We start from the raw sequence: 25,739 nt of genomic DNA on the forward strand, positions 1-25,739 counted from the left end.
CTGCATCCTGCTTTTCTGCTCACATTCTGAACACTTTTCCCCCCAAATCTAGTTTTGCAAAGCTTTTTTTCCTTTTTATCTATGAGAAAAGTTCAGTTGCTTCTGGTTTTTTTACCTTTACTGAACTTTCACTTGAGCTCAAGGAGTCTTCAACTTAAAGGTTTTCGTGGTTGAAAGGATGACAGAATGTGCTGAGACACCTCTGTCCTAATCCTGCCTCCTCCTGGATGAGGCACTTAACCTCCCTGTGTTCTATCTATAAAATACATTTAATAATACATAATGGTTTTACTGCCCTTTGGAAATGTAAAGTGCTGTGTGAGTGCCGATTACTTTTATTATGTTCCCTGATGGAAGGCCTCAATGTATTTGTGTTAAATGGTTACTGCTAATGCACTTTCTGGAATAATCTTTGGTTAACAAAGTGAAAGAGTTGCAAAAAACCCCCCTGTGTTTAAGTCAAGACTCACACAGTGCAGGTGTGAGAAAGTCAGGACTTGGCAGCACTTTGCTTCTTCACTGGGTATGTTTGTGTCCTGACTCAGGGATGGGCTTGAGCCACAACATTACCCAGCCTGTCTTCTCTCCAAGGAGGAAGTCTTGAGCTTTGGACACACAGCCTGACCATCCACCAGCAAAGGACAGATCTTCAGGCAATCAAATAAATCCTGCAGAATAATTTGCTTGTGCTGCTTTTTAGAGAGAACTTGCTGTCCTGAAAACTCACAGGAGCACTTCACAGCTAAGGGCTGGCTCTCATGCTGGGTGTTCCTGCAGACCCCCTGGCAGTGCATGGTCCATCTCTCTAGGAGCATTGCCAGCCAAGCTGGTGTTGTGCTGGGGAATTCTCATGTTTCTCTCAGGCAAGGCATCAGTATTTCCTAAAAATGTGGCAAGAGTTTGTCAAGAGAAGAGAATGTGTGTCTGACCAGTGGCAACTGTCTCTCACTACCTCTGAAGTGTTTCCATGGCCCTAAATTCTAGTTGTGCTTGGTGCAAAGTATTGCTTTGAGTAGATCAACTTTACTTGCCTAACTTATTTACAAGCTCGCTCTGGCATAGGAAACTTGAAATAGGACAGTATTTAATGTATCTGATGTAGGCAGCATGCACTTGGTCGTAGTTTACACTGGTGTGTACCTGAGGAGGGAGAGAGAGGTTCCTGTACTGAACAAGGAATTGGCTACTTGACCAGGAGTGGCCTCAGGAACTTTTTAGACTTCTCATTCTGAAAAGATATGGGCTGGACAGGTTTGAAAAAGCATGTACTTTTTGTCCAAGCAGAAGGCATTGAGTGAAGTCGTGACAATTTCATGTATTCCTGGAAAGGAGCTGAAACAGTTCTCATTTACCTGAGAAATGCATTTCAGAATCATCACAGTGCAACTTCTAAGTGGAGGCAGAGCAGATCAGCTCCTAGAAATGGGATCTGAAATAAAAGTGACAAATGTGACATCCCTGCAGCATCCTGTTCTGGGGACAGTGTCAGGTAGGGAGTTTGGCTGGATGGTTTAATTGCCAAACTGTTAGGTAGTTTTCCTAAGGCCAGGTCGGGGAGGATGGAAACACTAGAGGTGAAGAGCAAAAGCTTGCTTGATCTTGACTTTCAGTATGAATACAGACTGTGAAAGCAGGACCTCATCATCCTTCTGACTTCTAGGGTTTTGCCCAAAACCCCAAACTTTTCTAACCTGTATTAAGTTTATGCCTGTAAATTGTAATTTTTATTTTTCAGAAAGAAGTTTAAAACCATTAGAGCTGAAAATGGCAAAATGAGAATTATAATTTTCAAAAGGAACTAACAGTAATTAAGAGCAGATGCTGTTCTCTTTGATCGCAAGAAATTTAGTTTCTGACAGACTGTTTACACTCAGACGAGACAGTGTGTAAGCTTGCATTGGTGTGCTGCTATATTATAATTATACAGGCAGCAAAAATAGAGAATTGTGAAAGAGCAGACAAAGTACTTAGAGGCTCTTAAAACTGTGCCACTTGCTTTGTGCTTGCCTTTCAGATTTCCTCCCAGGAACTTAGTAAATTGTAGTTAATTTTTTTCTGACCACACTTACAGAAACAAAAGCAATATCCTTTTAAAAAAATGAAATAACAAGACTACCCTTCTAGCAAAATATTTGGATTGAAGATGTTGAGGTTTAGAGATCTTTGATCTTTGGTTTTCAAAATAAGTCTTGCTTTAAAACACGGGTGTTGTCTAAACAATTAAACCAATATGTCCATGTCATACTGTGAGTGCCCTTAGGAGGGAAAACTTAATATAAGTGTCTTAAAATTTTTGTCTGAAGATCTGTGGAAAGAATTAGGAATAAGTAGCTTTATAGAAATAGCTGTGTAAATACTGAGGCTCAAGGAAAACAGTGTTTGTGGTTCTCTGATTCACTTGGCCTCAGAATTTGTTTTGCTCTGCTGTTGTTGTGTACGGACAAGGCTATAGTCAAGGTGTGGGTTTTAGCCACCTCTTAACTAAGAGGTTTCAGGGCTCAGCCTTAAAGGTTGAAGGGGCTGAGTGATCTGTGCAATTTCAGAACAGAGTATCATCTTATGTGCTGGATAAATGCATAGATGCAGTCTCACCACTCTGTTTGAAGTGGAGAGGTTGGGTACCAAGCTCATGGCATTAAAACAGGCTCAGATTTCACCACTTGATCAAACAGTGGTGACTGAGGTATTGGTCCTTCAACGTGCTTTAGGTTAGGAGGAACAGATGTTTTTCCTCTCTGTGGCTGTTTTTTTGGGAACAGAACTTGCCATAGGAATTATTTTGCTGTTTGCCTTTCATCTACCTGGATATTTTTCTCTACACAAGCCTCTCTCTTTTGTTCCTTTATTGGATGGTTGCTAGCAAGTAGGTTGCAGCACCTACTGCTACTTTCCTGCTGGCTTTGCCAACCTAATTAGCATTCTGTTCCAAATGTGGTCTATTAGATGACTGTCACATGACTGAGATAATGTATTGATTTGCAAACAACAGCCTCTTTCAGTGGTTGTTGCCACATTTCAAAACACCGAATGAAGATAGAAAAAGCAATGGTCTGTCTGGACACATTTAAGACACAAAATGTAGGAGCGTTCTGATTTCCCACAACTTTTTCGTGTTGTTCAAGATCCTGGTTTTTTGCCATAGGAAGTATTACAAAAACTTCTGTTGCTATTAAGTTAAATACATAGCACGCAAGCTGACAGGACGTTTAAGACTTTAGTGTTCAACATATTTATAAGTTTGCTGGAAAAAAAGGGTGTGGATAATAGCGTTAAAAATTATGGATGTTACTAAGTTGAATAATGTGATGAAAATAAGGGCAGACTGAAACAGTCTGAAGTCCTGGTTGCACTGTCTGTAAAAGAATATAGTTGAACGGGAAAATGATCCAAGAAGGACAATATTGTTTCAAAGCTGAACAGAATAACTTTCATCTGAGGAGTGACTGAATATACTAAAATTGCTTGGAAAAGAGAAGTGAGATGACCTAGGGAATGATGTAATCTTCCAATAAAATAATTAGATGTATCAAGTGAAAATCAGAGAGATTTTTTTTTCAGAACAACAGGAGATTGTTATTTACATAGTGTTAACTGAGAGTGTGAAACTTCTTACTGGAGAGTACTGCTCCAGAGTATATAAAACATACCAGAACTGCATTAAATGCCTAAGTCAGTTCAGAAAGCACCTGGAGAAACTTAGAGGGGAAAATGTTAAGGGACATCAGTCACAAAAAGACCATTTCCAGCAAGACTGAGCTACACACCTCTGGAACATGAGGAAACCTCCTGTAGAAGCATGTTTCTCCTGCTATATGCTTTGCCATAAACATCTGGTATCAATTGCTGTTGTAAATGGGATACTTTGATAGATGGAGCTTTGCTGTTGTTCTAAAACTATTTATTGCTTTTACTTTACTTTCCTTCAAAGCATCTGGAGACAGAGTCATTCTTTATGACATGATAATGTTTATTTTCTTGCAGAAATTGGCTGACATTCATCTTTTAGGCACACATCATGGTAATTAGGAGATATAGTATAAACATATAGGTTGGATTAGAGTTGGATCAGATGTAAAAAAGAAGGGTTTATTTATAATTTGTTTTCACCTTTACTCAACTGATTTTGAGCAGTCTGGAAACCCTGTAGTTGTGTCTTATTAGGAGAAACTGCAACATTATGATAATGATCCTCAATGTTATTAAGTGCCCAGTGGAGGACTTACTGTTGAAGGATTGAATCTGCAATGACACTGGATATTGGGTCTCAGAGAATGGTAATTGCTATGGAAATTGTTTCTCATAAAACAGGTAGCTACTTATTTGGTCAAAAGTCACTGAGGCAAATGATGAATTTATTAGTTTCAAAATGATTGGTAAAATCTGACACAAATATATACACTTATGTATACATGTGTTGGTAGTGGTTATTTCAGAGAAGTGAAGGGTGCACAATGTATGTTACATTAGCAATAAATGAAAATCATCTGAGCTTTATGTTGTTCCTTACTGTAATCAAACAACTTAGGGCATAAACCAATTTTCTCAAGCCTGTGTGCTTTACTGAATACCATTTCCAGTAGTCCTTGTGCTGCTCAAATTCCCAGGTTACAGAGATTTACTCTGAATATCATTCTGGCTTTTCAGAAGTTCAGATTTCCTTATTCATACAAGAATTTGTGGAACATTTTTTTGTGTTCGTTGTTTGCAATCACTTGGAAACGCTGTTAACTTACCTGTGTTTGAAAAACAAGGAATGGTCTAGGCATGGCTTTTGTTCTCTAAGCATCTTTCTCCTGCTGAACATATGGTATATGTTGGATAGAATGGACTAGTGGCAATCTAGGTTATTGATATTGATTGATATAAGTTCATGAAATTGGTCAGTCTGGTATATGGAGTGAGATGTAGGTTATATCCAAACTGCAACTAATTAATTTATCAACACTGAAGTGAATATCTTTCTTCTTCCTTGAAGCACGGTAATCAAAAATTTAGAATTAAAAAATACTTTGTGAATAATTTTCAAAACTTTCCAACATTAAAGGAGTACTGAAATTTGAGAATTATGTGCACAACTACACATAATTTCAGCTACACTAATGTGCAGCATGCTCTACATGATGGACTGACTAGTGATTTATTCATAATTTAATTTAACCTTCTGTAACATTATTCTGAATTAACTTGCTTGAATAAGAGTATGTCTTAAAAAAATCGCTAAATCTTGATTAATGTTCCAAATGAGAGAAAATTCAAGGAAATTTAATGTGATGCTTAGATAATGACTACTCTTGTTAACAAAGCCCCCTAATTTGCAGTCTGACTTGGAGCTGCTTTAGCTTCCAGCATGGGCTTCTCTCTGTTATGTCATTATCCTTTGTAATGTTTTACATTACTCTTTTTCTCTGGATATTTATCCATTGCAGTCCTTTAACCCCTCTAGACTATTTAGCTTCCCAAAGAGTAACTAAATTTCTCTTATTCCTCACCAGAGGGCATATTTTTCAGTGCTTCATTCATTTTGACCTTTCTGTACCATTCAGTCTAACTTCTCATCCCACTTGCAGGATGGTTATCAGATTCGTGTAACACCAAGGTAACTCAACTTTCTTACACTCTCAGAGTTTCCCTGGCTTTTTATAAAGTTCATTGTCTTCATTAGATGTTTCCCACATGCCAACAGAACATCTGAACTATGACTTCTGTTTTTTCTGTGTCATCATTAAAAATTATCTATGGTAAAGAAGTAAACTGTATGTCCTTCCTTAAGAAATACTTCACTTCAGTTCATTACTCTTTTCCCATACTGAAATGTGAAATTTAAAGTATTTTCATTCAGTTAATGTGTTGCATGCTTTTACAGCATCAAATATCTTATGGAACCTTGTTTCATCAAATCTATTATTTTATAGAACCATCAAATTATTTGGGTTGGAAGGGACCTAGAGACCACCTAGTTCCAGCCCCCTTGCAGCAGGCAGAGACACCTTCCACTAGACCAGCTTGTTCAAAATCCCTTCCATCCTGGCACTGAGCACTTCCAGGGATGGGTATCCACAGCTTTTCTGGGCAGGACATTTAGTTTTACCAGCTAAACTAACTAGCTAGTTTTATCAACAGCAAGATAATAAATTTACAGTGCCACCTAAAAAGCCATCAAGGCAATTATTATGTATTATCATTTTAAGGAAATACTTAATAGGAAACCTGTTGTTTATTATTTGTTCTCCATATACAGACATTTTCTTTCTGCCAATTATGTTCTTGAGTGCTGTAACCAATGCTTTGTAGTTAAGAATGTTGCTCTTTTAAGTTTCAGCTCTATTGTTCAAGCTGCTTGGTGACTCAGGCAAGTGCCATTTCATCAGTCTTTGAAGTCTGAAAATAATTTTATGTACTTGGTAATAAAGGAAAAATACAGAAACAAGCAATTATTTCTTTCCTCTATTGTTAATACTTCCATAAAAACAGCAGGTATTGCAACTGCCTAAATTCACTTCCAATGATTGATAGGTGGGTTTTATTTCAAACATGTCAAAGCTGTTTCCTTTTCTTGGATGATTTCTTATCACTAGATTGCTTAGCTCTCTCAGATATTTTTAAAAGTAATTATATCCACAACTGTTTTACCAAACTTAACAATATTTTCTCAGTTATTATGAACTGTATTTTCTTTATTCTCTACCTCTTTCTTATTTGAAAAATGTATTTCCTAGCACAACATTTAACTTGTAAAATATGTGCCTTTTTTCTTCCTTTTTCTCAAGATAATACTTAAGTGTATGTCATGTATATTCCTCAAAACTGACTCAGTATATATCTGTAGAGAGGACACAACAGAAGGAAAATCCCAGTCATTTTAGGGCTGGTAAGGTAGTTTACCATGTAACCTGTATTCTGAATATTAGTATAAATCATTACAATTACCAAAAAATTATGGCAAGTTTCAATAATGTGTTTCACTTGTAACACTGAGCAAAAGAGAAATAAGATCTGTTTTAAGGCATCATCTGCACATTGTGTTTTAAGAAGTTCATTCTAATTTCAAAGAATAACTTATGCAAGATCTAATAAATTGTATTATGCAATCTCCACATTGGTTATATTTTTGGATTGAAAATAACATTTTTGAAAAGTGAGAATTCAAAACAGAGAATAATTCAATCTGTTGCGTGAAATGAACACAGGAAGGACCACTGTGGTTATGGTTTCATATCTACCTTCGTCATTATTCTTTGTTTTTCATTTTTTGTAGTATTGTTATAAGCCATCTCTTATTTTGCATTAGTTGTTTCTAGTGTTTAAATACAAAGTACTTCCTTCCTCCATGTTCTGTAGTCCAGTAGGAATACAAACAGGTGTTTCATCAGTGAACTCTGATTGTGCAAAGATAAGCATTTGCTCCCTAGTTTATATGAAATGCTCTGTTGGTTCCTCTTCCATACAGGTACTGCACTTGCAGTATGGTGAATTGTCCTTGAGTCTGTAAAACAGCATTCCACCAAGAGAATTGGCCTGGGGCTAGCTGATTAGAGCTGTCAATTCATTTTGTAGCAGGGATTTTTCCATTTCGCCTCCACCTCACCCCAGGCCGTGTGGCGCTGGAGCAGACAGATCCCTTTCTGCATCGTGCACCTGGATTCCCAGGCCCCTGGCAACAGGTGTGGGGATGGAGGTGCTGTCCAGGCTCTTGCCTTTATTTTTGGGTAGGGTACAGCCAGCACAAAAACAGTAGGCTAGAAAGTTCTGACTGTTCTTTAGCATGGAACCCCAGTGGACAAAACTCAGCCCAAAATATAAAGAGAACAAATGTCTGTTTTATTGTTCTTTTTGATTATCCGGCTCTAATTCACTTTTTAACCTAGTTCTCTGAATAATGTTGTTCCACTTACAAAACTGGAGTGTTTTTACTGTCTTCTATTTATTTTTTCAGGTTTTGTGGATTTAACACTCCATGATCAGGTTCATCTACTGGAATGTGCCTGGTTAGAGATACTGATGATCGGCTTAGTCTGGCGCTCTATGGAACACCCAGGAAAGCTTTTGTTTGCACCTAACCTGTTGCTGGACAGGTCAGTCTGCATGTTGCTGTGAATTATTTAAGTTAATTTATTTCTACTTAATTTTTAGATTAATTTCAGATTAATTTTTAGCTCATGATATCATCTCAATGATACTACAGTTTGACAGTCCTTCGTATGTCAAGCAGGCTTATAGTAGGTGAGACTGGAAAACGAACTCTAAAAAACCTAGAAATGCTCAGGAATTTGATACTGGTCATTTATTAGACAAGTAACACATCTGAAATTCATCTGCTGCTTGAAGTACTTTCTTTCAAAGGCAGCGGTAAATTTCTCTTATAATCTGTACTGTTTGTTGCAGAAGTAATTTAGATTAAAAACTGAACACTACTAATTTAATTCAGATAGTTATTTTTGTTTATTTAAAATCCTCCTAGTTTTTCTTAGTTAGAATGAATTTATCCAAGCAGCCAGCCAAATTTTTTGGAAGAAAATCCCCAGGGAATCTCAATCACAATCTTATTTATTTATAGAGGATATATTAAGTTTGGGGGTTTTCTTTCCTCGTGAAAAGTGGAGGCACATATGTCAAACACATACTTGCTTCCTTCACTAAGCCTTTTTTTTAGCCAGTCTTGCTAATATGCTAAGTATTTCTGAGAGAGAAAAATATGCATCTCTGCCATACAACAATATCCTGGATTTCAGCTGGCAGTCTTCGCAATAAAAGCAGGAAGACTGATAATTTAAAACATATTTTATACTATCTTAATGTAAACTCAAGGTCTCTTTTTCCTAGTCATGGGAAGAATTTCATGACAAATTTCAGTTAAAGTTTTCAGGAAAAGTTGCTTAAGGTAGGGTCACCTTAGCTATTGGTGGTCCTCTTAGCTGAAGACTACTGCCCACATAACAGAGTTGTCAGGGAGAGCTGCTGTGTGCACACCAGTCACTTCAGGGCAGAGTTTGGCAACTTCCTCTAAACTGGAAGTGGCAGAAGAGCCGAGCTGAGATGGAGCGAGGCAGCTGAGAGCTGGGCAAGCTCTGACTTCATCACGTAGCTGCAGGGGCAGAGGGGTGGCAACAGAAAGTCAAGGGCAGTGCCTTCAGCTACTGCAGCCACCAGCTGTGTAAATTAATCAAAATTCTTATTAGCAGAGAAATGTCTTATGATCAACGTGCTCTGTTGACTGTGGGGTACCGAGTTTTTATGGTTGCATTTGTGCAGTGTTAATCCTTTGATTCCCTGCCTTCTATTTGCAAAAAGAAACCCCTAGGATTTACTTCTAGCATTTTAGTAAAATACAAATGATAATGCCTAACAGGGTAAAATATAGTATTTCATAGTAATAGAGAAATATTTATTGCCTTAGGAAAAACCCTATTCCACTTGTGTAAGCATATGATCTGTGAGCTGTGGAACTGGATAAGTATAAAATACATTCTCATTTTATGTACAGAAAATATGTTTGTCTAAATTTAAGTATAGTCTTCACAAAAACCCACAACAGTTTTAAAATTATTTTAAGTGAACAGAAGAACTAAAATTTACTGTGCTAGGAAAGTAAATATAGTATTTCATTGAAAACTACTATAAATTGCAATATAGCTTCTAAAGACCAAGCCACCTGTTCCACATTACATAATTCAGGTTGTGAGAAAAAATTGAAAACTGAAGAGCAGAGATAGCCAGATGATATTTTTTCCTGATCTTAGCTAAAAAAAATAAACAAACAAAGAGCTAGGGAAACACTTGAAATTTTGGTCTTCCTCAACTTGAAATCCCCATGCTCTGAGTAAAATGGAGTTTGAGCAGTTGATTCACACAATTTTAAGCCAACTGTTGGATTAAAAGAAACAATTGCATGCGACTAGAACCACATATTATGTTAGGGCCCTTTGTTTTCTGAGTTTTAATCAAGCCTGTAAAAGTGTAGATCTAATACATCTTCTAATTTTCAAATAATAAACATTTGTCTAAGTCATCATATACTTGCCTCACTCCACTTGGTAGGGATATTTGCAGATAGTAAAATAATAAATTTCTTGACTCTGGGAAGCAGTGATATGCTAATCAGTTAAATAATTCTTAATTTACTAGTTAATTAGTAGTAACAATATTTTTATGTGTTAATTTGATTTAGGCGAATTGCCTTTTGAGAATTTTATAGAGCAAAAATACATTGTTTGTCAGGTTTGAGAGGACAGACACTGATTCAAGGACTCTTTAACTCAATGAAGTCCTTCCACTTCATCAAGTATTTGGGCAAATACCACAGTAGTGCCAACATTCACAGAATCATACAGTGGTTTGGGTTGGAAGGCACCTTAAAGATCCCTAGTTCCAATCCCCCTTCCATGGGCAGGGACACCTTCCACTAGACGGGGTTGCTCAGAGTTCCGTCCAACATTTCCATATTTAGTGAAAATTCAGTATTTTTATTACAGAGCTTTGCCACATTTTGCGCACACCTCTAGATCTCTCTGATCATTCTGTTGCAGACATCCTCTCTGATTTGAGCATCCCTTTCCTTTTTTGCACTCAGGCTTATCCTGATTCTAACAGATTCTTTCTGTCAAGGACCTTGGATATAGGTAGTCATTTGTATACATCTGTTCATAAAGCTTAGCTGACACCAAATTTTATTATACAACTTTTTTGCCTTTTGGCTAGATAAATACAGCCTTGTCTTGTTAAAATCTATCTGAAATGTCATAAAAATAACATTTCAGCTTTGCTGGTTTTTTTTAAAAAATGTGATCTTTCTTCTCCCAACTCACTCCTCCTACTTGGGTCATATTACACATATGCTTGTCTTGTCTCTGAAGATCTTTTAGAAACTGTCTTTTCTAATTTTATGAGAGTCAACCAGTTACATTTTCAAATAGATACTTCTTTAACTTTCCTTTGCAACAATTCACACTTGGAAGACTCCTTGAAAATATCTGTACAGCAACCCTTAGTTATTAATTCTGTGTTCCTTTTTAAAATTTTTCTTTGCCTATAAGAAAATAATTACACAACAATTAAGTTGCCAGTATGTGTAGACTGCTTTCTTCTGTATGGATGAATATAATCACATTATCTCTTTTTGTTCCCAGTCTGCATTGCAATTAGACAGTGTATTTCATGAAGTAATGCACCCTTTCTTATTCTGTTAATGCATTACCTAAACACTTGAGTCTTGGTTCAAAATCAGGAATTTTAAGAGCCTGCCAGTTACATAGAACTGGTAGATTTTTACAGTGTACAACTGCTGCTATTAAAAAAGCTCAAATGACAATAATTATAGATTAGAAAAACAGGCTCAATCAGAAAATACAATGGCACACTCACAGTGCTTGCAATGATGTACAGTACCTAATAAAATCAAAGAATAAATTCAAGTCTTTTATATTCTGTTTTTAAAAATTAGTATATTGTATAAGGCAAATTTAGAAGTAAAGGCTTAGGTTCCTAGTGGGACAAACCAGATGTTTCCTGTCTGGAGGGTTCCCAAGAAACTAGGCTTTAAAAATGTCATTAGACCAGGGTTGAAATTTGTCAGGCCTGACAGTAGGCTGTTTATAATTTTGAAGAAAATGTAATGTTTCTTCAGGAATAAGAAAGTCATATTTTACTATATTTTTACAGGATTTGTTGCATTCACATATCATGCTGATCCCAGGTTACTCAAAGGCTTGAAACATAATTATAGAGAAACTCATGAAAGAAGTAGCTGGATTGCTGAATCTCACTTGAAACATTCTCAGTACCAGCAAAATGGGAAATGCAGTGCTGCATTTTAAAAAGGAAGCCTGGTGACCACAGTAAAGAAACTGATGGGATGCCATCTAAAGAAGAGAATTGGCTGAAGTTGAATGAACATGACATAAAAGAGTCACCATGCATTTTGGTAGAGGAAGCCATGAATACACTGAAGTCCTTTAAGAAATTAACAAGCAAGTAGATGAGAGACATCTTGCTGGATTTCCAAAAAGTATTAAACAAGTTCCAAATTTTATGTAGACAGGAGTGAACTAATGTATATAGGAGAATAATAATTCTGATCTTCCTAAACTGCATTCTGAGTTGATCTTTCCATCTCACTGTTACCAGCAATTAGTTCTATAAAACCAGCAGTTCTTTGTTTGCCAGTAGTCAAAAAGTAATGAGACTGCAACTTTCCTTCTCCCCAAGAATCTTTACAACAGGAAATAGAGATAATACAGATCATTGTCATTCCTCTGTTTAATTCTGTGTTTCATCTGTGCTTGGAAAACTGTGCCTTTATGATTTTCTTTGTCTTGACAGTAATATTGAAAGAATAGAAGAGGTACCCAGAGGTGTTGCACAGGCAATTAAATAGAGATATGAGCTTTGCTACAAAGAATAACTAAATAGACTGACTTCTCTGCCTGTGATGCTCATTAGAAGAAGGGGAACAAAGTAAAGATGACAGGAGTTGTATGAAGTCATGAACATGTTGAGAAGATATGAGATAATCCATATTACCTCTTCCAGCCCAGCACTAGAGGTAGTCACTTGAAACCCGCAGATCCAAATGCCTGTGTGCTTAGCCCACAGCTAAATTTACCTTTGATACAAGACAGTACGGCTGTCTTCATGTTATTTTCTACGGTTATTTTCTTATCACAATTGTAAAAAATCTCTTGCAGAAAAAAAATCTGTCTAGGCACTTACAAAATCTCAGTTCAATGTAGTCAGTATTTCCATGTTTCTATCAGGTTTTTTCCTTTGTTTTGTGGAGAAAGGTAGTCTGTTTTTCAGGGTTGGTTTTAATTGGGAAACTTACTCACTTCCACTTCCGGTGCTTGATGAAGATTTTTCATTCTCTCTGAATAAACTGAAGACTTTGCCTTTTACTGACTTTTGTATTGAGCAATGGCAGGAGGCCGTGGATAACACAAATAGCAAAAAGACTTACAGCATTCACTGTGTGACAGGATAGCTGAATAATTTACTGCTTTCATGGCTATTTTTCTGAACTTTTCTCACTATATCTGAAAATAATGTTTTAAGTTATTTATGCAGATATTTTGTCAGACAGAAAATTAGATACAATAGAAGAGCATCAAGATGAAATCTGAGTATGTTTTACTAGTCCCTCAACTTGTTCCAAATGTCTGAGGACACCACACTTGTCTGTCACTTGAGTAAATGCACAACATTTCATTTGGCAGTGTGTAATTGTGGATGCAGTAATTACCATTGATTTATTAGAAAAATTGAAGCAAAGTGATCATAAGTGCTTGATTCAGGATGCTTCTTTAGTGACCTTCTGCTTGTATTTATTTCAAATTGGAAAAGCCCATAGGCAACAAGTATATCCAAATTTGCCCTTCCAAATGGATTTGAAAAGCAATTGTACATTTACTTTTCATCTTTAACAGCAATAGATTCCATCCAGAAAACCCAGCTCAAAAAATCATCTTGTCACTAGGCTACTTACTTGATAGAGCTGAATGGATTAATTTGTAGAGAGTTAAGGAATCTCTTCAAGAAATTAAATTTCTCTTTCATCTTTCACTTCATGGTTTGATTTTGAGATGTATTACTGTACTGTAGGCCCTGTAGAATGAAAAAAAAACAAAACCCAACCTATTACAAGAGACAGAATTATAAAACTTAAAAGAATGAAATATGAATGTCTATTTATTTGGGATCAGTCTTTACTGTCTCTGAGCAAAATTCAAAGACTGCGCAATTCTGTAACTCGAACAACTGAAATGTAAAATCAGGAAGATTTTTCCAGAGTCTGGGGAAATTCTGGGTGATGTTCAAAGTGATGAATTCTTAAAAAAAAAACCAAAAAAGGAAAGCCCCCTCTCATTATGATTTTTGCATCTTCACAGTTTCCAACTGCTAGATTCCCTGGGGGATTTATAGGCACGGGAAAGAAGTTTTCAGAGAAAATGAAATAATTCTGGGTTCAAGATTGTCCCTACACAAATTACGAGATTACGTGTTCATCTAAGAACCCTGACCTTGGAAGCTTAGGCCCCAGTTCTAGGCCACATTGTGTTGTGATGCTGTTTAATTACACAATCAAACTTTCTTTGCATTTCTGACATGAAGAGAATTTTGAAATGCTTTTTGGGTTTATGGTGATTCATACTGAATATAAACTAAAGGAAAAAAGACTCTCCTGTAAATCAGAATAACTTTTCTTTGGCCAATTATTGTAGCTTAATTATTCCCAAATGGAGAGCCTTTATAATAATTTTCTAATCTAAATGCCTTAAATGTGACCAAAAAAGGATCAGTTTTCTTAGAACTATTATAGCAGCATTTTAGGGATTTTTTCCTATCTGGCATGCTTGTGGATCCATTTCACATCATATTTTACAAAGAGAAAAATCTTTTAAAGGTACTTAGTAGCTCATTGTCTCTGTGTTTCAGACCTGATTGACCACTGCTCAAATGTGTAGTGTACTCTTACCCTATCTACCTGGGTAGATGATCCTCTGGTCATCCAGTCAGGAAAGACACTTGGTTGGCTTCCTGGCTCTAAGGGCAAGTGCCAAGCATGTGGAAGCCCAGGTGGTTCAGTCCATGGGGGCTGCTGAGGAGAAAGGTCTTGAGGCAGAATGGACAGATCCTGCAGGGCAACAACTGGTTGCATAGCTGGTGTCAACAACAGGGATTCAACTTTTTTATCATGGAACCTGCTGTGAGGATCAAGGATGTCTAGGAAGAGATGAAATCAATACCATAAAGTGGGGCAAAAGCATGATTTCCACAGACTGGCCAACCTGGTGAGGAAACTTTAAACCAGGATGATGTGGACAGGAAAGACATAATCAGCAAAACTTACTAGTGGGAAACCTCCCTAAGCATGTGCATGTAAATAAATACAGAATTGCCTCCAGGACACCATGGTGGGGGAAATTCCATACATTTTCTGGGAATTCAGCACAACTGGGTGCCCTCTGAGCCAGCAGTTCTCCACTCCCAGACTGCATTAGGAAAAGGTGGGTGATGATCTCTCACTGCTCAGACATGCTGTGGCAAACTGGAGTTCTGTGTCCAGTTCTGAGTTACTCCGTACAAGACAGACATGTACATATTGGACTGAGACCAGCAAAGGGCCACAAATAATGGACTGGAACAACTCTCATACAAGGAGAGTCTGAGAAGACTCAGATCTGATAAATATCTGATGAAGGTAGGGAAATGAAGAAGGCAGTGGAAGATTCTCCTCAGTGACAGGATGAGAGGTTTTGGAGTCTCAATCCTCAGAGATACTGAAAACTCAACAATATATAGGTCTGAGCAGGGCCACTGAACTAGATGATTTCCAGACAATCTATGCAGTATCAGCAGCTCTGGTATTCTGTGACTAACTCTAAGTGAAAATAACTTTAAAATAGATTTTTATTTATTTATGTTTTATTGATGAATGTGCTACTTCATATTTATTGCCAGTATTTGTCAATGATGACTTCTAAATCTTGGCCTAATTTTATAACTTTTGAATACATTTTAGCCAGCAATTGACCCAAATCTTTGTTCTTAAGCTTATATTGAATAAGAAACAAAGGGCTCTTGACAGTACACTCCAGGAAGAGGAGGTTGTAATACCAGCCATTGACTGTAGTCTATTAAGTTCCCCAGGGTGTGTTAACTGAAAGCCAGTATTCAGGGAGACCTGGGATGAGCAGAAGATGTTGCTACCTCTAAAGGCTTATGAACACGTCAATTAAAAAACCCCAAACCCCCAAACCAAAAAACCACACAGAAAACAACACAACAGAAATATAGAACAAGCCCTGTATATAATTAATCTGTCCCTTTCTGAAGCTCACAACTTCATGACCACCTACCACTTAATGGTTGATTTTTGTGAAGGTACAAGCTTGATTGCTGTGATTTAAACAACATTTTTTCCAAAGCAAAATGCTATTTAATCTCCTGGGTACTGACAGAACAATAGGTATTTCTCTTTAACAGAAGGATTTGCATCTGATACTGTGATTTACTTTACACTTGGTAGCTTCTGCTTTTTCTTTGACTCCTGTTCTTTGCAGATTGCTGTTTTGTTCTAGAGCTTTGGGGTTAATTTTTTTCAGATTTTAATTTTTTTCCTGCTTACTTTTCCCCCAGCCTTTTCCACAATCCCTTGGTATTACTGGTTAAATGCAGGATGGTCTGAAGTAAAATTTCTCTGCTGATAACAATTTCGTCATCTTTTAATGACTGATAAAGCAGATCATTAAGAAAAGGTGGAATCCTCTGTTAGTTAAATAGCCCTGTAAAGACTGTCTGACAGCATTTAAAGCCTCCCAATAGATGTTCTTGATTTGGTCTTTAAACCTTACAGATGGAGCTTTCCTGACATCCCACTTCCTTAAGCTGTTTCAGTGCATTGCTTTACATTGGAGAAGAAAGCTTTTATCAATGTCTATTAATAGAACTGGTTTATATAGAATACATTAATGTATATAAAGGTCATCTATTGTTTGGAAGTCTGTGTGCAGACTTACTATTCTCCTCCTGTGTCAGAGCACAGGCATTTGAGTTAAGTCTGTGAAGGTCCTCCTTCCTGACTGGGGGTGTGAATATTGTCCTTGCAGTTTTCTCTCGGTGATACCTCCCCCGTTTCATAAGGAAACACATCCTGTGACAAGGAAACACATCCTTTAGAGGCTTCATGACATGACCAAGTTACTAAGTCCATTTGTGAAGGTGATATTCTCTCTCCTAGCCTTGTGGATCCCATCTGTTCTTGGTAGTCCCTTTTCACCAAATGAAGTACCACAGTAAAAGAAGGCAGAGAGATAAATACACAGTCAGACTTTGTTTTGATGGGTGCATCTGTCTTATTTTGTGTTTCCCTTTGAATGAAAAGTTTGATGAGAACATCTATTGAGTCCTTGAGTCCCTGTTCCCTTCACCCAAGCACCCTTCATTATTAATTTTTACTTGACCCTGTGCTTCTGTAAAAGGCAGTCCTTGTGTCTAGGTTTTTCCCAAGACTTTAATAAAATCTAGATTCTTATTCCTACATACAGTGGAATAGCCCTGGTACTGCTACCACTATCAGTGGTAGCGTAGGCATTAGAGGGAGGAAAGCCATTATCCTGCTTTTATTTGGCACTCATTATCTGGAATACCACATCCAGCTTTGTGCTGCTTATTACAGGAAATATATTAATAAACTTCAGTAAACATAGTGGAGAGCCACCAAGGCCAGACTCCATGCTTTATGGCTGGGAGAAGTGGATTTGTTCTGCCTGGAGGAGAAAGGGCTTTTAAGTCAGCCTAACCTACAATCTACAAGGAGGTTATCAAAGCTCTTTGTTAAAATGCCTGATGGGAGACTGACAAACAGGAGTAATAAATTGAAGCAGAGGAGGTTTTGACTAGATATAGGGGAGGAAAAAAGCACGAGGATGAAAATAATTAAGCTGAGAGAGGTTATGCAGTCTCCATCATTGGAGATTTTCAAGACCAGCCTTACATAAAGCCTTGAGTGAGCTGACCCCACTTTAAGTGGGAGGTTGAACTAAAGTCATCCTGAATTGCCCTCTGTCCTGAATGATGCTGTGATTCTATAGACCTACTAAAGTTCATGCATATAGAACTTCTATGCAGTCACTTAAGACCTTTAATTCAAATGATTTAACTTAGACATAAAAATTTTGCAATTTTTTTCAGACTGTGTAATACTTTGAACTACTGGCTGCAGTAGTTTTGTAGGTTCTAAGAACCAAACAAATATGACAGATATGACTGAGTGACAGCACTCAGACATGAAGATGAGGGGTTTATCTAATATGAGTCATTTGTCTTATGGTCCACAGAAACTTTTCATTTCTGCAAAATCCTGAAATACTAAATTCTTTAACTTACCTTTATGGGGGCATTATTTAAGTTAGTGCAAAACTACTAAAGGATTCTAGTCCTCTGTGCTAAACTCTATAGAGAGGAAATTAATCTTTCTCTAGTTGTAAGCAAATATAGTGTATCAGAAGCATCAGAACTTGTCCCGATGTAAAAATTAATGTGTGTTTTACTTCCATATGATTTAAATTTTAGCACATAGAAATTATTTTGAGCAATTGTTCATTATCTTCTGTCTGATTTTGAGTTTTTTATTTGACAGTGATGCTATTAAATATACTTGAACTTTGTTGATTTTCTTGATGTCTAAACAGAGGTGGAATATACTTGAATACACCCAATTCAGTTTTTCAGATTTTACATTTTACACTGCACTTGTTACCATCATCTGTGGGAACCTAATATGTGAAATATCAAAGTTGCTGGTCATACACAAATGCTACCATAGTTTAAACCACAATTTCTTCATCAAATTTTTTTAAAGAAGGAAAAGCCCATAAAAGTTGAATTGCCAAATGTTGCAGTGACCAGCTGCCTGCCACACAATGGAAATCTAGCTCTGAGCTAAGTGCTAGTGAAAGGATTAGGAAAAATTAAGCAGTTCTCAGGAGTGCTCAGCATGCAACTGCCTGGTAGTCCATAGGGACCTGAAGTGAGGAGGGGCAACCCATTCTCCTTATTAAACATACATTTCTACTACTTCCATTCCCAAGGCTGGATCATGTCTTTCTGACAGAAAAATCAGCTAATGTGTGATGTTGTAACAGTTACTGGAAAACTTGCTTGAGACCCCAGGTTTTCAAACATTGCTGTAGTTTAACCTAGTGAGTGTTTTAAGGGAGTGTCTCTCACTTTGTTTTCTCCATATTGTCCTGCTTTGAAAGCAGCTGAAAGAACTTCTTTCATATTCCACAGTCACTGATTTATAGACACTGCTTTGGATAAGGGAAATGTAGATTTTAGTTCAAGCACCAAATTAAACTTCAAAGGGATTTGAACTTCTAAGGAAATGGGTGCACAACTGTTCACAGATACTCCCACTCCTTCTTTGACTCAGTTTTTGGTTTAGACGTGATTGAGAGGTGCAAAGAAGTTTCTCAGTCTGCAATCAGAAGGGAAGACGTCTGGTTTGTCTGAGGGTCTGGTGTGGGTTCAGACATCACCTACAGGTTCTCAACAGCAAGTCTTAATACAGACTTGAGGCTGGTGTCTCTATACTGGTAGGTTTCTTGTCGAAATGAAATTAGGACATGCCCAGTCTGTTTTGTGTTATAAATTACAGTCTATTAATTTGAAATTTCATTTGCATTTTCCTGTAGCAATGATCTTCATAATTTTGTTCATGAAAGCCATATCTAAAAAGTATTCTATTTCTAAACAGCAGATCTGATCACTCCTTAAGTCTAATATATTAAAATTTCACTCAGGAAGGCCTAATAAAAGTAAAAGTAGGTAGTTCTTGTTATAGGTAGTAATGGAAATGACCGAAAGATCTGCAGACTAAATTTTCACAAAAATAATTAAAATCTGCATTAATTCTTCAACTGCAGGTTGGGTGGGCAAGATGAAAATTAGTGAGTGGGAATGCCTGCTATTGTAAGCAGGAGGTGGTTAATTGCCATTACTAATGAACACCTTAAGATTTCCCAAACTTCAGCTTCGTTTAATGCTGCAGTGTAAAAAGTTACTTGATTTGTGGAGTGAACTGATAGTTTTCATTAGTCATGCAGACAAGATTTTGGCCTTCTCGGTCCTTCTTGCGCTCATGAATAAGCTTAAGGAGGCATTATGTTGACATCAGACATGGAGAGAAGTGTGTTGGAACATTAAAGGTTCCATGGCCAGCTAGAAAGAAGTGTGAACGGTTAGGGAGGGAGAAATGTAAATAACTGGGACTATTTCAATTAAAGGGAAAAAGAAAAGAAAAAAGAAACAAAGTAACAGCAGCAGAACACACACACACACACACATACACACACACAAATAAATCAAAATGCAGTTTTGAACAAATCTTTTCCTCAATATAAAGATTTGATTGAGTCAATTCTGAATGTTCCACCTCAATAATGCCTTTGTGATGAGTTCCCAAAATTGATTTTTTTAAAAATATGGTACTTAATTGTTTATTTATTTTACATGGGATACTGAGAACAGTGTTTTTGTAATCACACATATATCAAAAGTGCACAGAGTAGGAAGTCACACGCTTGCTCGTGAGCTGATGAAATCAAATTGGAGGGTATTGGTGCAAGGGGATGAAAAACTCATGGTACCACCAGCTTTAAACTGTGAATATATCCCCACTGATGGTATTCACACAGGAATCAAGGGAAATGTGTAGAGGGCATGGTGGAAATCTTTGACATGCTCCTGGCTACTGCTGCTCGGTTTCGCATGATGAACCTTCAAGGAGAGGAATTCGTGTGCCTTAAGTCCATCATCCTGCTCAATTCTGGTAAGTTGTGTGCTTTGCTGTCACTCGGGTATTTGTGGCCACTTCTGCATGTGGTTGAACACTGTGCTGTCCTTAGTGGCATTTTCGTTTTGGGACAGCAGCAATGGAAATGGATTTTCAACACAGACGCAGGCAGGACCACCAGGCAGGGGTGGAAGCGGTTGAGCCTGTCCAGTGATGTAGATGGGACCCAGCAAATGGACGCAGTGAGTAGCTGACACACTGTGTGCAGCTGATGTGGAGGGTGATCAGAGCAGTGCTTTGAAACAGATGCTGGTGGGTCTTAAAACTCTTACAAGACACTGAAGTAGCTGGAACCACACACAGGGCAGCCAGAGGCAATGCCAAACTGCAGTGCTTAGGTCATGGCAAAGTAAAAGGAAAAAAGGTAAAAAATATGCTTGAGTTTATTGTGGTTTAGTTTATATTAAATTATAGGCATCTAAATCTGATATAATCACTTTCCACTTCCTTTACAGTTTTTGGCTGTAAATCTCATGCTGAAGTACACTTCAAAAATAGATGACTAGATAACAAGTGTTAAGTATAGATACAAATATGTAAGGTTAGATGATTTGAATTGTACATGAGATGATTGAAACAAAAATATTTAAGCTGAAGCATGTGAAGCAACTTCTTTTGTACACCAGAGGACTCTTTTCTGTTTGAAATGAGAAAAAATCTCCAGACAATTAATTTTGTATATGCAGAAATGACACCCATGGTGTTCTCGTGGAAATGATAGATATCTAGAATAATAATGTAGGCACCAAAGTAAAAATTTTAGATGCAGTTCTCTGCTAAGCTGTTACCTGGTGACTAAAGATGCCAGTTTCCCAATGCTGGGGATTTACCCACTTGTTCTCCCCTTTTCCTGTTGCATTTGAACTTGTAGATGGTACCAGCCTCTAGAGAAAACAGATGTGGAGGGCTCTATGTCCTTTTTATCCAGTTGTCTAACAGATCACTTGCCCGAATTGCGGGCAAAACAAATTTAAGATATTCACATCAAAGGCTAACTGCAAACGCAACAGACTTTGCTTTACTGCTCAGGCCTTTTTCTTTATGGAAGCTTGAATGTGGTCTCAAAGCTCAAGCAAAATTATGTACTTATATAATCTAATATAAAACCCTTTATGTATGTTCTATGAGATATGAATGGGGTTCAGGTTTTGTTTTGGTTGTTGCCAATTGCCAAGAAGTAACATTTGAGGCAAGCAAGTGGCATGTTAGGAATTGAAGGGGTTTTGTTCTTACCTTAGTTGCCTGGATAGGGTAATTGTAATTACTGTTTGACATTTTTTTTTCCTTTTACTGCACTGATAATTATAACAGAATATTTCCTAGAGTTAAATATTCTTCCTGGAAAGTGATTCTGCTCCAAAATTTTAGCTAATCTATTCAAAGGTAATTAAATTCTTAAATAAATCTAAAATATGTAATTGATTTATAAAAATTTTGAATTTAAATTAGAAAAAAACCCTGGAAGTTTGAATAAAACTAATTGGATGTTCATGTCTTGAACATGAAGAATTTAAGTCATGCTGTAGAGAAATTTTGTGCCGCTGTTGTATTTAGTATTGATCCAGAAAAAGAAATTTGTTATTTAGACAAAGCTCTGCCAGGCATCGCCAGCTATCCATCATAAGCACATCTCACTGTGTTAGTGGGATTTTTTTGTCACAAGATTCCCCTAAGGAAAAAGAGTGAAAAAAAAAAAAAATACAGCAAGTGAAGTCAGTGATAATCAGAGACAAATTTTCTTCTGCGTGTAAGGGAGATGGGACCACTGAGTGCAACTAGGAGATTTTATCCTTCAAGGTTCATATTCAGCAAGTTCAAATCGGTGGTGCTCTTCATGGCAGAGCATCAGAGTTGATCTGATGACTGATCTGATTTTGGCTGTGGCTTTTTTTTTTTTTTTTACACTAAATGTAAGTTTATAGCTGCTCAGAAGTCTGGCATTTTTACGAGAGTCTTGATAGGGATAGATCAGAGGACATGGTTCAGCTGAGCTGTTACAGGATCATAATGAAAGCAACTTATACCATTGTTAGACAGATCGTGATGTGTTAGTCTGCTTTACAGACTGCCCTCAATGCACTATTTCTGAGTACACTGTAAAGTCTGTGTATATGTGGCCACAGAATGTGTGTCTGTATTGCATATCATTACCTTTATGCATAAAGGTACATTTCAGTATTTGTATTACTATAACAAACCAAATTGATTGGGAATGTGGATACAAGTTTCTTACTGTCAGACCCTCTAGATGCTCAAATTAAGAGGCTGCAAGACAGATTTAAGTAGCATAATTTGGGGTATGTGTAAGAGTTGTGTGTTTGACATAGATGCTCTAAAATGTCTTCTGGAGATGCTTCACTTCACAGAATGTAGCCAGCCTCCTTACATAAGTTGTTGGACAGATATGAAGCACATGGCTGAGAGACCTGAGTTGGTTCATCCTGGAAAAGAGAAGGCTAAAGGAGGGTCTTTCTGCAGCCCTCAGAGAGCTGATGAACAGGTTATGGAGAAGCCAGGGCCAGACCCTTCTAAGAGGTGCAAGAGGAAAGGACAATCTGCAATGGAGAAAAACCACAGCAAGGCAGATCCTGACACCAGATAAACAGAACAAAAACTCTACCCAGTGAGAGGTTTAGCACTGGGACAGGTTGGCCAGAAAGATGGTAGGATCTTAGTCCTTGGAAATACTCAGAACTCAGCTGGAAAATGCTTCGGGCAGCTTGATCTAACCCTGAAGCTACCACTATTTGAGCAAGAGGATGAACTAGATTACCTCCAAGCCTGCCTTAACCTGGATTCTTTCTGTGAGTGCATATGTAAATATTCACAAATCTTCTGCTAAAGAAACAGCAGATAAACACACAATGAATTTTTGGCTTATTATGCTCTCTGTATTATATATTCATGTGATTAAACCAGCAGATCTCAAAATGATTTAAACAAGCAGATTAATTAAACAAATAGGACTAATTATGCTACATGTCATGTTTAAAAGCAGTCTGCATTTTCATTCTAAAGCTTTGTGCGGATTTAATTCATTGAGTGTACACAAACGTTTCTTTATTAAATCCCTGGACATCTGGTAGTCTCTTCACATGAAGTAGTGTTGTTTATTGCCTTTGCTGGACATTCCTGTTTTTGCAACATCTTTCAAGGCCGTTTAATAACTTTACACTCCTTTTCCCCGTGGTTTTGGACAAAATGCGATTTTTTTTTTTTTTTAGTTTTGCTCAGTGATTGTGGAAAGGGTGGAAGGCTTTGTTTATAAACCAAGGTATATTCTTAACGTTACCGCCACATTTTTCCTGAGATACCAAGGTGACAGTATGTCTGTAACAACAAAGACATCATTGTCCCTGCTAAACAACAAACCTGAAGGTGCCCCTCTAAAGCTGCAGCAATAAATCTTTTGACTAAAAAAGCAAACATGTATTTTTGAAAACCACATTCAGCTCAATATTAAAGGACTGTTATGTAACATTGGAAAATAAGTATTAGAAACATGAAAAGGCAACATGATGCCAGATGTTTCCCTTTTTGAGTGTATTGGAGAGGAGGGTTGGCGTTATGTGGCAAAGCAACAGGCTTTCATTTTGGACATGAAGATGTAGGTCACATCTGCCTTAGCAGATGATTTACCTAATTAGTTAGCTGGTTAGTCCATAGAGATGGAAAGATCTGGCTGATGTGAAGCATGCTGTAGACCTCCTGATAAATTGTTCCACATGACAGCTTGTTATTCTTTTCTCCTGATGTTTTTCAATTCCTGTTAAATTGTCCTTCTTATTTATTTCTTTATTTTGGGGGCTGGATGATTCCAGGAGTGCATGGTACGGAGACAAATTTCCTCATATGCTCAGCCTGTCTTGCTACAGCTTCAGAGCAATGGGGCATAGTGGAAGAAGGAGAGCCTTGGGTACTGCTTTGTGAGCCTGAACTCTAAATCTAAAAATACTTAAACTGGGGTTTATTGTGACAGAAAAGATGTTGAGGGCATTCTATTCTACAGTAACATGCAACAAATATATAATTATATATGGTGAAAGATACAAAATTATATCAATGTATTCCAAGGGCTGGCATGGTAGCACTGCAGTCCCCAAGGGATCGTGTTCTGGTGTGTGTTATGGGCATGGACCAACAGGCCTTTCTTGGTTGTAGGGTGGTGCTTTCTCTGTTCTTGCGCCTGTTATGTTTCATAATACTGACCTACAGAAAGAGCTGGAAAACAACCTGGTAGCTATTCAATTTAGGCTTGGAAAGGCCTTTGAGACTCTTAAATTTCACTTTGCTAGGGCAGATTTCTGCATCCTCCTTTGAAAACTCTGCTTGGATATGTATGAGTGTGTGATAGCCAGCATTTCTTTTTGGGAAATCTCTGGTCAGTGGCCTGGGGCAGGAGCAATCACCATGAGGGTGTAGAAAGGAAAACCTAACATAATTTCCCTTGGCAGTTATTGACTGGCAATTGCCTGAATTCTCTACAGTTATTGGGGAGTGTTTTTTTGATTTACAGTTTTTAATAGCTTCTAGACTAGACCTAGGTGAGAAAAAATTCCTCCTAAAAGATTCTTTTCTTTTACTAGTTCCAGTAATATGAAGTTATGGGGTACTGCTGAAAGAGCACAATAGGTAAATATGTTCCTGTGGCTGAATTAAACCGCTCTGGAGGGTGCATTTATGAGATTAATATTTCCTTCTAGTGGATTGTGTTTTGTCAGTAATATTTAAGAATCTTGCCCCTACTGGTAAGCTATCAAGCCTTGTATTGTCAATGGGCACATGTGAGGGTGGTTCAGAGTCAGCTGAGAAAGGTTCAGCTGAGAAAAACCCAGGACCAGTTTCTGTTTTGAGAATTAATTTCAGTGAAAATAATAATAGTTATGAAAAGCTCTGTGAGAAAAGAGGCCACCATACTATCTATATCAAATTTGAAGCAATATCGATTACCAAAATTAAGAACTCTGACTGACGATTTTCAGAGGTTGTGCTGTGTTTGAGCTGTCCTTTTGGGTTTTTAAAGCAGTTTCTTACTACTTTTTCCCAGAGACATTCACATTCACAAACACATTTACATTTCTTTTTAGTACAGAAGACCCAAAATCATAAAAGCTAATTGCAGGTTACAGTAGTTCTAGGTGTCAAGTCCTTCAAATACCCAGATGATGGGAGGAGGTGAGGTAGGCCAAGAAGATGTTAAAAAAAATCTCAGCTCCCCAGCTTCTTAGATGCACAGCAAAGTATTGTTATCTTCAAATCCAGTGGTGGCCCCAAGGCTGCAAACAGTGCAAACAAGCTAGAGCATGTATGTCTGTCTGTCTGTGTGCATGCTAGTGTCTGTGTGTCTTTTACTCTTAATAACACTAATTGAATTCCATATTCTGCTATATAT

The 25,739-nt window shown here is 37.4% G+C and overlaps 1 protein-coding gene across 1 annotated transcript in view; it reads left to right on the plus strand.

Moving 5' to 3' along the window:
• ESR1 (estrogen receptor 1) overlaps positions 1–25,739 on the plus strand; it is a 162,978-nt gene that overhangs the window by 128,782 nt on the left and 8,457 nt on the right. Inside the window, 2 exon segments of the mRNA XM_048296803.1 lie at positions 7,934–8,072; positions 20,190–20,323. Coding sequence (XP_048152760.1) covers positions 7,934–8,072; positions 20,190–20,323 — 273 coding nt within the window.

The sequence above is a fragment of the Corvus hawaiiensis genome, chromosome 3 (assembly GCF_020740725.1).
Source record: "Corvus hawaiiensis isolate bCorHaw1 chromosome 3, bCorHaw1.pri.cur, whole genome shotgun sequence".
Lineage (NCBI taxonomy): Eukaryota > Metazoa > Chordata > Aves > Passeriformes > Corvidae > Corvus > Corvus hawaiiensis.